Source organism: Neopelma chrysocephalum, unplaced genomic scaffold, assembly GCF_003984885.1.
Source record: "Neopelma chrysocephalum unplaced genomic scaffold, ASM398488v2 Primary Assembly neopelma1_23, whole genome shotgun sequence".
Classification (NCBI taxonomy): domain Eukaryota; kingdom Metazoa; phylum Chordata; class Aves; order Passeriformes; family Pipridae; genus Neopelma; species Neopelma chrysocephalum.
The window spans coordinates 5,001,272-5,016,000 of NW_020897691.1; the positions used below are offsets into that span (position 1 = coordinate 5,001,272).

The window sequence follows — 14,729 nt, forward strand, 5'->3', positions numbered from 1 at the left end:
CGGGGTGCGGGGAGCGGCTGCGGGCGGCGCGGGCGGCGCGGGGCGCGCTCCGGCACTGCGTGCAGCTGTGCGGAGCGCCGCTGGCGGCAAGGCTCGCCCGCGACGCGCTGGCCGAGCTGGCGGCGGGCGGCGGGGCAGGCGCGGAGGAGGCGGCGGTTGAGGCGCTGGTGGCGGCGGCGCCGCGGCTGGAGGAGCCGGCGCTGGTGGCGCGGTGCGTGGCGGTGGCGCTGGCGCTGGTGCGGGAGGAGGGCGAGGGCGAGGCGGCGGCGGCGCTGGTGGCCGGGCGGCTGCTGCCGGCGCTGGGCGGGAACGGCGCGGCGCTTCCTCACGTTTGGGAGGGGCTGCTGGGGGCGGGCGGGACGCCGCGGGCCGGGCGGGCGCTGCTGGCGCTGAGCGCTTTGGCAGACGCGCTGCTGCCGCGGGGCCCGCCCGGGCCGGAGCCGGGGCTGGACGCGCGGCTGTGCCCGCGGTTCTGGCGGGTGGTGCAGGAGGGCCTGACGGAGCGGGACGGGCTGTGCCGCAAGCGGGCCCGCTACCTGCTGAAGCGAGCGCTGGACCTGAGCGGCGGCCAGCGCGCCGAGCTGCGCTGCCCCCCGGACGGCGAACACGGTACGGCCGGCGGGCAGCGGGAGGGGAGCACGGCCTGGGCTGCGGGCCGAGGAGAAATCTGTGTCCTCCTCTTTTTGTGTCAGAGTCGAGTCTGTTTTGGTGGTCTGCTGAGAAGAATGAGCAACTCCTACAGTTTTGGGAAACTTACATTTTGATAATGGAAACTTTGGAAGGAAACCAGGTAGGAGCGCTGTAGAATCTGTGTCCGTTTTAGACGTACTACCTCATTTCTGGCATATGTACTGTAAATGTCTTTATTGGGCAAAGTATTTCCAGTTTTGGTGATTGAGTATATCTTAAGTAAGCATTAACAGTAATATTTTTGTTTCAGCTTTTAAATACTTCAAACACAGTACGTGTCATTCATTGGGAATAAATTCATAACTCTGTCTGTGGAATAAATCTGGTTAAAGTGGTGGATTGAGCTAAGAAAGTAACACCTGGATTTTCTTTAGTGCTAAACTGCAACTGAGTGTTACATACCACAGGCATTGCAGGTTTATTTAAATACACTTCTGTTGTCAATTACTATATTAATTGTATTGGGACCCCTGGTGGCCTAGTGGTTAGCATGCAGGACTCTCACTGCTGCGACCCAGGTTCGATTCCCCGGTCCCCCGGGCAGATGGAGCCCGTTAGCCCTGTGAGGCCATCCATCTATGAGAAGGTCACTCTAAACAAACCTACGTCCTGAGGACCTCACTGCCATTGTCCAAGCTCGCTTGGCCCCGGCAGATGAACCTTAGAATTAAAGGGTGGGCTCAGTTCAGCGCATGCTGTGTCTCACCTAAAAAATCCATTGCGCAGGCTTGAAAGGTAAAAGACCTTTCCCAAAATCTTCGTTCGCGAAAACTGGCCATTATATATAATGTATTGATAGTAAATTCTGGCTCAAGAGTAACTGACAGTTTATAGGTGTGAGATGTAAACTATTTACATTACATATAATTTGCTTTTCAGATCCATGTCATAAAGCCAGTATTACCAAAACTAAACAGTTTATATGAGCATGCCATATCACAGGACAAAGGTAAGATGTAACTTTTTCTGGTACATCTTTAAATATTGGGCAGTTAAGTTACACTTTTCTGTTTTCTTCTGCTGTTTTAGTAGCAGCTTTTTGTTATTTTTTTCTCAGTTTAGGTGTTTTCTGGGTGGCTCTTCCAGTTTTTGTTGGTCTGCTGTATGCACAGGTTGCTTGGCAAACATGCACAGGCAGTGGCCACCCTTTTCTGAGAAGAAATCCTAACGTATGCTTATTGCTTATTATGTTATATTGTAATACCATTTTTCTGTCAGCAAACCAAAATAAATGATCATTTTCCACTGTGTTTTGCTTTACTTAAGCTAATATGAAAATAAAACCAGAGAATCTTGAAGTGGGTCTTAGTAGCCAAGTCACCTGCACAACTCTGTAAAAGGGAAAAAAAAACCCTAACTTGTTAGAAATGGAAAGAGAATAAATAAATGAGTGTTGAGGCAGCATGTCTACGGCAAAACGGAGCACATGTAATTAGGCAGTGCAAGATGTTAGAGATTTGTAAAGTGGGAAGACTATTAATGTGAAAGTATTGCAGGTAAATATATTGGTGTAAGTGGAGTTGCAGGAAGAAGGATGTGGCATTTGCCCTTTGTAGTAATTTTAATTTGTAACGAATAAAATGTAGAGGGTAAGTTTGGAAAACTGTGTTAATTTTTTAGATTAAGCAGCGTGTTTTTATAAATTAATAGCTATAGTCATCCTCTTGACTCATCTAGTGAGTAGACGGTAATGTTGACTGAAATGTCAGTATGTTGTGTGTTAGTGTGTTAATGTGTCACTGTCATTTCTGTGTCAGTTTAGAAGAATTTCCTTTTGTAACAGGTTGTTGGCTATTTCCTTTTGTAACAGGTTGTTGGCTGTTTCACCCATCGTGGCATATGTGCATTTATAAACGAATGTTTGAGAGTGAGAATAAAACATTGACAAAGGAAGGCATTCTTCATTTTCTGGAGCTTTATGAAACAAAGCATCTTCCAAATTCTCTTGGTTTTTTGGAGGTAAGGGTGTTACTGCTACTTGCCTGAACAAACAAATGTTTTAATTTGTAATATATGTTAACACCAATTGCTTTAGTAGTGTTGGAACCGTACACATTCTGTAAAAGTAATTTATTTAGCTGTGCAACTGATAGCAATATTTGTAAGTAGCGTCAAATATGTAATTACTTGAAAAATGGCCAGGATAGAGGGAATATGTTTTTGAGTGCAGTCATTCATTCCCACATTTCAAACTAATGCACTCTAGCTAAAGTTGGCTCCCATTTTAATTGAGATTTGCTACCAGAACTGAAATTGTCATAGGAGTGATGGATGCTTCAGATTTTCAGAGCTCCCTGTGTTAAGGAAGTGTTCCTGTCTGACCATTCGGATGTCACTCTGGGAGTCACACTCGCACCACCTGAGACTTCAAGTGCTGGGAGTGAAGCCCCCTCACAATGGGTGGCTCCAGTGAGCCAGTGGGTCCCTGCTTGACTCCCCACACTCACTGCACTCAGACAAGTTTCCCTTACCAACACTACCCTGCATTTCCTATAGCAGAGCCCCAGATGACTGGTTCCTTTAAGTAATTTAATCGTGGTGCACGATAAGAGCTCCTGTTGATGCCTCCGTAGAGGGAGCCTGAACAGAAGAGTACTTGGGATTTTGTACCCTTACAGTCTGTGCACCCGCTCTTCATGTACCTAGCACATACCTCTTGGTCCAACAGTTGTTTTTGGTCTGGGGTCTTCTCATTGTCTATTGGGTTCTGCAGAGTCTCTGCGTGACCAGCTGGTGCCACCGGTCCCTGTGCTATTTTGTTAGGTAAAGTGTCAAATTAAGTCAGCCTCTTAATGAGTAACTTGAAATAAAGTCAATGTTAATATACACCCTAAATCGTTGCACCTGTGTTGCATCCTAGTAATTTTTTAATTTAATGTTTAAATATCTTTTCTCTGTCTGTTTCCCAAAAGGATTCCTTATTCACCTACACCTTTCACAGTACTCTCTGAAATGTATCTACTGGAAAAATTGCTTTACTTGTTTACTCTCCTGGCCCCCTTTCTCTTTAGTTACCTCCTCTTTTTGTTCCTACTATTTACTACTGGCAAGAGTGTTCTCTAATTTCTGACTGTTCTTCTAAAGTCTAGTGAAATAAGTTTAATTAGCCTCAATGTAACAGTGCCTTGCAAATGTACATTTAGCCATTGTTCTTATTTTTTTTATCAGTTTGTTATTGGACCATTAATGGATGCCCTCTCAGAAAGTTCCCTCTACAGCAGGCAAGTCACTGGTTTATTTATTTGTTTGTTTGTTTATTTAATTTCTTGATTGCTGGACATGTGTTCTAATAATACTGGTTTGAGTATGTGGGTAAAATCTTAGCTAAAGGAAAACACATTAAAAAAAGGTGCTGCTAAACAGGTAAAGAGTTTTTCAGGAAAGGCGGATAGCTGTGAGTAAGATAAAGTAGGTTCAATTTAATCCTAGTAATAGAAACATAGAATGCCTGAAGGTCCTATTTTACAGCTTGTTTTGAAATATTAATTTGAAAATGAAGTGAGAGATGATAAATTATTAACTTAGTGGAGTATTTTTTTACCTTTTTATTTTCTTGCCACACAGAAAGGAGAACTACTCTGATTACTGCCAATTCATAACTGCTGGAACTGGGTTTTTACAGGAGACTGTTCGTGGTTGGCAGATGACATTGGCCTCTCTTGTTGTAAAGAGCAGAGAAAAGTTTGAGGAGTTGCACTCCCATGTGTATGGCCTGTTTAGCAGATTCTGCAATTAACCACTGAATAACACTTTGCTTTTGTTTGAGGACAATCTTAAACATTCTAAATCTTAGATTTTAGATTAAATCTCTTAAATCTAATCCTAAAACTGGTATATACTGTCATATGCCAGTTGTATATTTGATATTTCAAAACTCAACAGGACACCGAGTCAGTTAATAGGAGCATGTCCTCGTTTGGGAATGAGGCTACAGAAGTTTTTGGCTACTTATTTCATGCTTCTTCCAGAAGAAGAAAAAGGTATGTTTCAGTTTCACCTTTATCTTTTTTTATGTAAAGAAACTAAATAAAAACTATGGACCCATTTTCTGTATCTCATGTAAACGTTTACTTGAGAGAAAAAAGGAATAGTTCTCCTGGCAGTGGAGTTTCCAGAGGAAAGAAAGGTCTTCAGAGGCTTTAAGGGATGCTGCAGTATTAAGTTATGAAATTGTTTTAGGGGGAAACTGAAGCAGACTTACCTGTTTTTAAAAAAAAAAAAAAAGGCCAAACAGGCTTCAGAGTTCTGAAGGTGGAACAGTTTTTGCAGATTCTTTTTTCTTTATCTGCCAGACTTATTTAGTCATGACCTGGGTAGTGAGGCATTCAAAAGAGCCAGTCCAAGTGCTGAAGCAGAAGCTGAATAGGGATTCTTTTATTGTGAGGTTGCATGGAGGAAGCGTTCTGAGATTGTTCCAAACTTTGGTGTTAGTGTAGACTGAAAAGAAGGAGCATCCTTTGACAGACCAGAATTTAATATCTGGTCTTATTGGATTAAAAAAGGATAGAACCAGCTCTGTTCAGCACCCTGTATCTACAGGTACAAATTCTGGTAGGAAACATATATTTGTAATGCAATAGATGCCCTGTTTCTCTGCCCTGTCCCAAGACATGTATTTTATCACAAAATGGAAGGTCTGTGATTAGCAATCCTGAGACTGGGTGGCCTGCTTCCACTGACTGCAGATGCTTATCGAGGCTTGCTCTGGCCATGCCAGCATCCATGAAACAGGTTGAATCACTGTGTACTATGGTCTGCTATCACACACACTGAGTAGCAGCTTAAAAAAGGCATTGTTTAGTACTCAAAACAGAGTTAAAATTCCATTCCTGAATATGGTGGTTAATGCAGATTACCAAAGCCAATATTAGGTGTCTTTCTGTTTCTCTCCTTATCGTATTATCTTAATGACAGACTTCTTTGGAATGTAATTTTGTTGTCTTTCATTTAATTGTCAGAAATTATCATAAATCTTCTGCTGGAGTCCATGTTATTTAAATGCATTGGAGAACAAGAAATCATTTTGGATTGTTTGTTTACTTTTATTTTAAGGTAGCTTCCTGTTAAAATTTATTCAGAAGATGACAAGTAGGCATTGGTGTGCTGTTCCCATTTTGTTTCTTTCTATGGCTCTGGCATCTATCCCTGCATGTAAAGTACTTGGCGTTGAAGGACTTCGTGCTTTAAGGTAAAATATACACTGTGTTGTGTTCTTACAGACTCCTTCCAAAGAAATGCGCTGACAATCTGGAGAGCCAGGATTTAATTCATGTTTGTTACTTCTGAAAGGATGGTTGTGCATGGGAGTGGAAGGTTCTCCTTTATGTCTAGTTTACAGAGGAAAGCAGTTCAAAAAGTAATGTATTTATATCTCTGTGTGATTTTAAAAAATGAGTGTTTTGCATTTTAGATCTTTTTAGTTTCTTCTTTTTTAGCATAATTTTTCCCTGGTCTTCCGTGGTTCCTGATTGATATATATCACACTTCTTTTTGTTCTAATTACATTGCAACCTGGTTTAATAGAAGTTGAGGCTATATCAGGCAATAGCCCACAATGCTAGAAACTGAAAGATTTGTAAATAAAAGGCTAGATAAAAGTTCTTGACCTCAGTATTGATCTTAATCACACTGATATTTCCTAAGTGTCTGCTTTCACTTACTAGAGTCTCTAAAAATCAGTTGTTATTCCAGTTTAATCAAATTTGAGATTTTAAATGAAATCTTACTGATGGTTGAAGGAATATTGCATAGAAGCAGTTTAGAAAAAGAAAAGGAAATAAAAAGTCAGACACAGTTTTCTACTCGAGTGAAAATTTGATGGCAAACATATTTTATTTCTATATTTGTTACAGATAGAAATGCAAATATTAAATTATCAGTTTGAACTGATGTCATCGTGGGGATTGTTCCTTTAGCTTTGGTTTTGTTCCCTCCTCTCTCCCTTTTTGTTTTGTGAGGTGTATGCTCATCCAAGTTTTAATATTAGTGTTTGAAAGTACCTGTAGCAGTAGCCTTGGTGCTGGATTGTATGGTGTCTGATCAGGCAGTGTTTGTGTCATACTTAGTGGAATATGTTTGTTCAATGCAATCTAGTGTATTGAAAATGGTTAATAATTAGAAAATATATGAAAATGTTTACATTTTGAAGAGTGTGTTTTATACAGTGTGTATTTTCCTGTTTCCAGAAATGTCCTCCAGTGTACTATGATTACACATCAGATTTTGTTGCGTGGAGCTGCTCAGTGCTATCTTCTTCAAACAACTATGCATTTGACAGATGTGGTCAGTTTGGAGGGTTTTTTGGTTTGGTTTTTCTTTTTTCTCTTTCCCTGATGTAATAGAAATACAGTAGTAATGCTTTTTTTTACAGGGTTATCAGTATTCAAAAAATTGCTAGATACAACATGAAATTACTGATTTTGCTGGACTTGCAAATTTTTTTTAGTGACTATTTAAATAGTGCTATGTGAGTATGATATGCCTCTGTTAACTTTGGTTTTAATAAAAGGTATTTTTTATTAGCATTTATTAGTTGATTTTTTATTGTAGGGTTTTCATATGGTAGTTATCATAATGGGATATTATTCTATATCTTCTGTATAAACTCAGGTTTTAAGAGATAGAAACTATATAGACTTTCCTGCAGTACATAAGAGGATAAAAGAGGATACCAGAATAATAAAACTACCATTATTATTCATAATACCAAAATAATAAAACTACATCACTGCTGAACTAGCACAATCTTTATTATTCAGTAGTCAAAGTATTCATGCTTTCTTTGTCTTATAACATGCTTGCTTTCTAAATGAATAGACAGTCTTCCATGTTGTGTATTACAGCTATAAACCTGTCTGAATTTCCTTTTAGAAATACAGAAATAGTACTTACTGATGGCTCTTAATCATTTCTGTACATTCATTTAAAAGGTGTCATCAGTGAATGGTACTATTCTTCTAGTAATTTATTAATTTTCAGGTAGACTTTAACACTTGGGAAAAATAAGTTTTTTTCCTTGGTAAGGATAAGTTGGTCCTAAAGAGGCAAAAATGAGTTTTCCTCATGAAAATGAAGAAGCAAATTTCTTTTTCTGAAACTTGACAGAGAAAGGCAAACTTTTTGTTATGTAGGTGTTTTATGTGTTGTATATTATGTTGACAGCTATTGTATTTTGATTAATTTCTTCAGGAGAAAGTGTCCCTCCCAGAAGTTGCAAGCTTTCTTCTGTCCCTTAGACCAGAGGAGTCCCTAAGGAGGGATACTTTGTTATGGACAGAGGTGAGAACTGAAGCTGGTTTTATGTTCATCAAACCCAGCAGAAATAACAGGATAATCTCAGAGGGGAAAACATGCATACCATGTAGAGTGAGATTGTAAATTTTCATGGGATATGTTTTATGTCTTTGCAAGATGTAAAATGCTGTCAATAAAAATTCGAAGATGAAATAATTATATATAGTTACTGGAGCCAGCTGATTATGTAGCCATAAGTTTTGGTTAGTTGGACAGCAATATAATGATAAATTTTTTGCATAGTGTCTTCTTGTTATGTATACTGTACATTTCATCTTATTCCATTGATTTTTGGCATTAAAAACTAAAAAAATGCAGGTCTCACTAGATAACACTTGACTGGAAGAAACCCTTCTGAGATAAGGGAATTTTTACCAGTCTTGCTTATTTTTTAAGAGTTGTATTTTTTCTTATATTAGTACCGGTGATTTTTTTGGGGGTACTCTGAATTACCATCTGGAAAAACCTTTTTCTGTGTGGAGTTAGAAGGGAGCAGTCTGCTAAGCCTCAAAGTAGCTTTGTTGAACACCTCTCACAGTGTAGATTTGTTGATGTGACATTTCGTGTCTAACAGTGCTTTAGTATGCTGCTAAGTTAGCGGTGTCAGTACACAGCTGGCAGATGTGTTTAAGTAGTAACATACTGGTTTTAATGTAGCTTTGCAGTTGGTTGCAAGTGAATGACACATCCTTCAGAAAGTCTGTAACTTCTGATTTTGAGCATCAAGAGACATTATGTCAATATGTACGCAGTCTTGTGGAAAAGTACTTTAAGACACCAGCATCTGAAAGTAAGTTAAATGTTTATTAATAAACCCCCCTATTTGTAAGATAATTTAAACAAAAAAATTACAATCCCTTGGATTTTAGAAGAATTGTTTGTTTATGATGTTATGAGCTGAGAACTTGTTCAAGTACTACCCAATCTGTGGTATTTGTGATTTTGAAGTTTGAACCTTATTTTTAATTCCAGTTTTCCTTCAAAAATTGAAGTCCTGCAGTATTAATTGAAGGTTAAGTCTTAATATTCAGTTTTAATGCTGCACTGATGCTTGTCCGTTAAACTTATTGTGTTACTTTTTTGGTGGTATCTGAAAATGCTGGAATGTGGGGGTGGAGGAAAGCACAAAGGAATATGAACACATACAGGTTTTGCTGTGTTTCTCTGCAGAGCTTTGTAAAAATACTGAGTGTTTTTATGAAGAAAGAGGCCATATAGTTTGGCAGCTTGGAGGCTCATTACACACCTTCCTGCGCAGTTATATTCTTTTGAATTTGGACAGCTTGCAACAGATGAGCTGCCACACATTATAACCAAGGAAGGTTCTTTGTAGGATGTATAAATGTGCAGATAAATTCTAGAGGGACCTCTTTGTTCACTGGCACGTTTTAAATTATTACGACTTCAGTTTAGTGTTTATTTTCAGATACATTGAAAGGAATGAGAAATTGATTTTTTTTTTTAATACTTCAACTTTTATGTAGCATTCACTTATTTGCTACTTAAGTACTGCAGTCATAGTGAACTTGATATGGTTTTAGAATGTCAAAAGTCAAAATTGAACATTTTTAAAATAATGTACATATAGGAGGTAAAAAAGGTAGGTCAGAGTTTGCTAATGATAAATAGCTTCAGAAGCTTCCTGCAGCCCAAGAAAGTTCACTTGATTATCTTATTGTTAGAAAAGTTGCAAGGAAATTTTGTATGTTGATCTTCCAAGGTAAATGCTTTGCTAGAAATTTTGGCAGATTTTTTCTCGTTCCTGAAATCTTTGTTTAGTCCTTGGTCTATATTATCTGTAATTCCATAGCAAATGTGTATTTCACTTCTAAAAAGTGATGTTTGTAATTTTGTGGATTTATATGAATCTTAGCTAATAAGCAGCTCTTTGGAGGGAAAAATATCAACCATATCCAGCTGTTTGAACTGGAGAGTGTTTTGCTTTCTAAGTTCCCAAAGCCAAAAACATACCAGTAAAAAAAAACAAACCTAAAGCCAAGTTATGGACTACTGTTTAAGCAACAATTTTATAAGTATGATGATGTAGTTCTGCATAAAGAGAAACTTTAGTTAGTTTGTTTTTTTTTTAAATTATCCTTTTGATGGAATAGTTTCAGTTCTTCATATAACTTTTAGCTGGTCAAAATCACAGCTGATGTTTCTGATGAAGTTGTAGTGGAATTATATTCTTGGTAAATGTAATTTGAATTATGCTAATGTATTTTTAAAATCAATAGAAATGTTAGTTGGGAACTACTACATAATATATGCTACTGCATAACACGTTGCCCAGAACTGATTTCAACCTAAAGGCCAATGAGTTTAGTCTCTTTGAGGCATAGAGGAAAAACAATTATGTCTAGATTAAAGAATGCAAAAAATCGTTAGTAATACACTTGTTAGCGTTAATTGATTTTTGTACTACTAATTTATTAAAGTAAGTTACAAAACCAGAAGTTTTAGAAATCAATATGAAGGTATTTTTTAGTTACTGTGAAAACCTTAAATTATCTTTAATCAGGAGAAAATTGCTTTATGCCTGACTGGTTTGAAGCTAAGCTTGTTGCAACCATGATTCTTTTGGCTGCTGATGTGGAGCAGATGAAGAATAAATACAGGTAAGTATGAGATACCTTATTTTACATTTCTCTCTTTTTCAATCCCTCACTCCTGAAGGATCCAGTAGAAGCCTGATCAAGTTGGGAAGCTGTCCACTTCTCTTTGCAGACTTTCAGTCAGCCCGATCGTTCCTTAGACCTTGTCCAACTATTGCTGCAAACATACTGGGTAACATTTCTAAAGATACCTGAGTGACTTGGAAATGTGTCCTATTTATTTCCATAAGTAACTTCAGCACTTAAGGCAGATACTCGGAAGAAGACTTTCTTTTTAATTTTTGTTTTTGTGTAGTGGAAAAAGCAACATAGAATGGATTGAACTAGAGGCTTTCTTGAACCCTCTTCTGGATGTCTTGATGAAACTTGGCAGTAATGCTTACATACCAACTCTGAAAACAGATAAAAGCCTACAGCTTCTCTTGAAGTTATTGCAGACCCGTTCGTTAAAATGTTCCAATGCGCAAGATGGTTAGTGATATCTTCCGTATACTGTGTCTTATATTACTTATAGTATTAACTACAACTAAAGTATTTACTGTTTTATGGCTATATTTTCAAATTAATACTAGCCTAGAAGTGGTAAATGTAAAAGTTGACAATCTGGCATGTCTGTTATAAAACTGAACTGTGGGTCCAATCCTACAGGTATCTTAAGGACTGGGAATTGAGAACGTGGAAACCTTCTGGGAGCACAATTGTTATCCATTGCAAATATTTATAGGCCTATTCTTTGCCAACATGTCGATTCCATAAATCATTTAGACACTTCATAAAGAAGTTAGTACGGAAACCTGGCCTAATCTGCTTAGTTGCCACAGGTGATTCAACCAGAGTCTTCCCTAACTGCATAAAGTGATCCTGCTGGACATCCTGTTTTCTGAGGTGACTGGTAGGCTAAGAGGTGCTCACTTAAGTACAAGCCTGGTGATCTGTCAGTCTGGGAGTTTGGCCTCCCCCCACATCAAGCACTTTAACTTGTAGACCTTTCAGGAGAGTCTGAACAAAAGCTGTGGAGTCCTTAGCACTCTTTTTGTGAGAACTTGGTTAGTTCGTAACCAGAATAGACCTGTATGTTTCTCCTGAAAGCAAATGAAAAATTGCCGTATTATTTTCATGAATTAAGATGCTGAACAGGAACAAGAGGGATCTTGGTGTTTGGTTTCTGTTTCCCTGGGTTATTTTTTGATTTTTTTCTTCAGTGTTTTTATAACATGGAGTACGAGAGTAATTTTGGAGTGGGGAGCTACAGATCTAATGTGTCTGCAATATGTCATTCCTGCCTTGGCAATTTTGACACCTGATATAGCATATTAAGTTCTGCTAACAAGGTTCTAAATGTGTGGGAAGGCTGAGCACTGCAGTGTTTCCATCCTTTTGTACGTCCCCACAGGTACTCCAGTACCGTCATCAGTCTTTCAAGAGGCTTTCTGAATTGCACTTGTAATTTTAAGTTGAACAAGGATTACTTTTCTTATATTATTTTCTACAACGATTTTGTGCTTCTTCCTTCTGCACAGGAAAACCAAGTAATAAATCTTTTTTCTCTGCAGCTGTGAATTGACTGCGGTGAGGGGTGGGAAGTTTAATTCTGTAAAATACAGAAGTTGTGTTTCAGTGTTGATTAAATGGGAGGTGAAAAGTCCTGTTTATCAAATGGAAAATGATAAAATGGTAGGGAATAATAAAGGAATTTAAGCTTGTAAACCAAAAGTAACAGCAAGCAGGAAGTGTTTTATTTAAGAATATTTTAATGGGGACAGACATGCCTGAAGCGCATGCTGAAATCAGCATTCTTTGACAGGTCTTGCTGTCTTTACTGTTGTTAGATTTCACTTAACAGTAAGCTTTTGCAAATTATTATTTTTGATAGTGTTACGCTCAAATGGGGTATTATCTGAAGAATTTCTGAATTTAATTTGCAGAAGATGTTTTAGTGATTTGAGACTTATGATGAAACATGATAATAGTCTGACATAATTAAACTGTTTGTTCTAAACAATTGAAGCATTAGAAATGCTATGAGCTATTTTGATAGAGAATATTGAAAGTAAGTACAATATGGATTTGGAACTTCTGGAAATATGTCCCTTTATATTTTCACTTTTTGAAGGTCTTCAATTTCATAATAATTTTGCTACATGAAGTGTTACTCAGGGTCAACTCCAGAAAAAAACCCAGTAGCTCTCACCTCTGGGTAACTCCTAAATATTGAAGTTAATGACTGATACTTTTAGAACAAAATGGTCATGCAGAGTATTTTAAATCTGTTTTCATACTGAGATGTTATTTCTTTGGCTTTCAGCTTGCCCATACCCTGGAAGGACAGATTGAAGTGTGTTTGTGGTTAAATATGTTTTACCAGTCACCTGCCTCCTTTGTGTGATAAACTTGTGTCTTTTTGTTTGTGAAATGCTATGCATATGTGATATCCTTTGTAGCTTAGCCTTTTCTTAAAGAAAGTATCATGTTTTGCAATATTAAGCCTGAAAGCTACTTGACTGAAATCTCATAAGATTACTCTGTACCTAAAGATGAATTATTTCTACACAGCAAAAAAAAGAAACAACCAAACCAACAACCCCAAAATCTATAAATATTAGGAATGGAAAACCATATTTTCCTCACATAAAATTAATTGATATGAAAGCTTTTGTTCTTTATTACAGAGTCAGTTCATTAATAAGCTGTTTGTGCAGAGAGTTGGGAATAGGACAAAAATATGTGTGAAAAGTTGGAAAACTATAATTTGGTCATCTGGTCTTGCATGGTTTTTGGTTCATTAATACATGATAAATCTCTGGAAAGGATGTAATCTGGTTTGATTCTTTCAGCCCTATGGCTTAGACTGCTAAAGAGTGTAAAGCTGTTTTAAGGTATTAGGTATTTTAATATTATTGCTGTATAACTTTGACTCTGTAACATAATTAAATCTGCATGATATAATAAAATTCTTATGGGAATTGTATTTCTGTATGCTAATACATTTTTTTTTCACCACATAGATAGGGTATTGTTTTTTATCTGGAAATCTCTCGTGACACCTGTGGAGAGTATTCTTGAATTTGTTCTCCGACGTCTTACTACAGATGAGCTAAGCACTGTAAGTATTGATTACGAGGCATACTTTGGTGTAGTTTTGCTTGTTAATTTGTTTTACCATTGCTCCTAATTTTTATATCAAATCTTGAAGCACCTAGAAAGTCAATTTGCATAGGAACATTTCTGTTAACTTTTTTTGAGTATAAGTATGGCCAGTCTTCGCGAACGAAGATTTTGGGAAAGGTCTTTTACCTTTCCAGCCTGCGCAATGGATTTTTTAGGTGAGACACAGCATGCGCTGAACTGAGCCCACCCTTTAATCCTAAGGTTCATCTGCCGGGGCCAAGCGAGCTTGGACAATGGCAGTGAGGTCCTCAGGACGTAGGTTTGTTTAGAGTGACCTTCTCATAGATGGATGGCCTCACAGGGCTGACGAGCTCCATCTGCCCGGGGGAGTATCCCTGACCGGGAATTGAGTAGGAACAATAAAAATTAAAATAGTCTTGACAAGTAACCTTTACTGTCTAGTCTGCATTTCTTGTTTCTTCTTAAATCTAAAGAAATCATATAGTAAGAAATCGTGAGTATTATATACTGCATTGTATCTACTCATATAACTGTGGACATAAGATGTTAGGAGTTTGGAAACTTTTAGTACTTGGCCTGGTTATCGTCTTCGTTAACTATCTTTCATTGCTTATTGCTGTGGACAGTGTTTAAGTTTATATCCCAAAGAAACCTGTGACTTTTAGAGCAAAATGACTTGATGGTAGAAGAGGAATTTGACTTCTTTAAAAATAACCTTTTGATTGTATCAAAGAACTGCAGTGCTTTTTGAGAGAGAGACAGAGAGGAGGTACATGTTTCTTTAGGGGACAGTCCCAAAAATGAGTGCAATGGAAGAGTGATGTGAAAGTGGTCCAGTGTCAAAGCAAAAATTAGAGTTGAATCAGGAGAATGACATCTAAAAGTTAGTGGAGACTTGAAGGTATATTTTATCTCAAAATTAAAGGAGGAAAAGTTCTTTATGCAGTTCCTTGATGCATGGTTTTATATTGAGACGTTTTCTGTACGTGAAGGAAAGTTGCA

At 37.9% G+C, this 14,729-nt stretch overlaps 1 protein-coding gene across 5 annotated transcripts in view; it reads left to right on the forward strand.

The window, feature by feature from the left end:
• Positions 1-172: 172 nt before the first annotated feature.
• Positions 173-14,729, forward strand: part of TARBP1 (TAR (HIV-1) RNA binding protein 1) — a 33,676-nt gene continuing 19,119 nt past the window's right edge. Inside the window, exons 1-13 of one of the 5 annotated variants that reach the window (XM_027685231.1) lie at positions 173-211; positions 693-790; positions 1,570-1,639; positions 2,501-2,649; positions 3,859-3,911; positions 4,573-4,670; positions 5,743-5,878; positions 6,876-6,972; positions 7,879-7,968; positions 8,641-8,773; positions 10,505-10,601; positions 10,894-11,069; positions 13,604-13,701. In XM_027685231.1, coding sequence (XP_027541032.1) covers positions 767-790; positions 1,570-1,639; positions 2,501-2,649; positions 3,859-3,911; positions 4,573-4,670; positions 5,743-5,878; positions 6,876-6,972; positions 7,879-7,968; positions 8,641-8,773; positions 10,505-10,601; positions 10,894-11,069; positions 13,604-13,701 — 1,221 coding nt within the window. In that variant the 5' untranslated portion in view covers positions 173-211; positions 693-766. Of the gene's footprint in view, positions 212-387; positions 610-692; positions 791-1,569; positions 1,640-1,752; positions 1,811-2,500; positions 2,650-3,858; positions 3,912-4,566; positions 4,671-5,742; positions 5,879-5,909; positions 6,047-6,875; positions 6,973-7,878; positions 7,969-8,640; positions 8,774-10,504; positions 10,602-10,893; positions 11,070-13,603; positions 13,702-14,729 lie in introns of those variants that run through there. The other 4 variants (XM_027685244.1, XM_027685238.1, XM_027685254.1 and 1 more) reach the window with 4 other exon arrangements.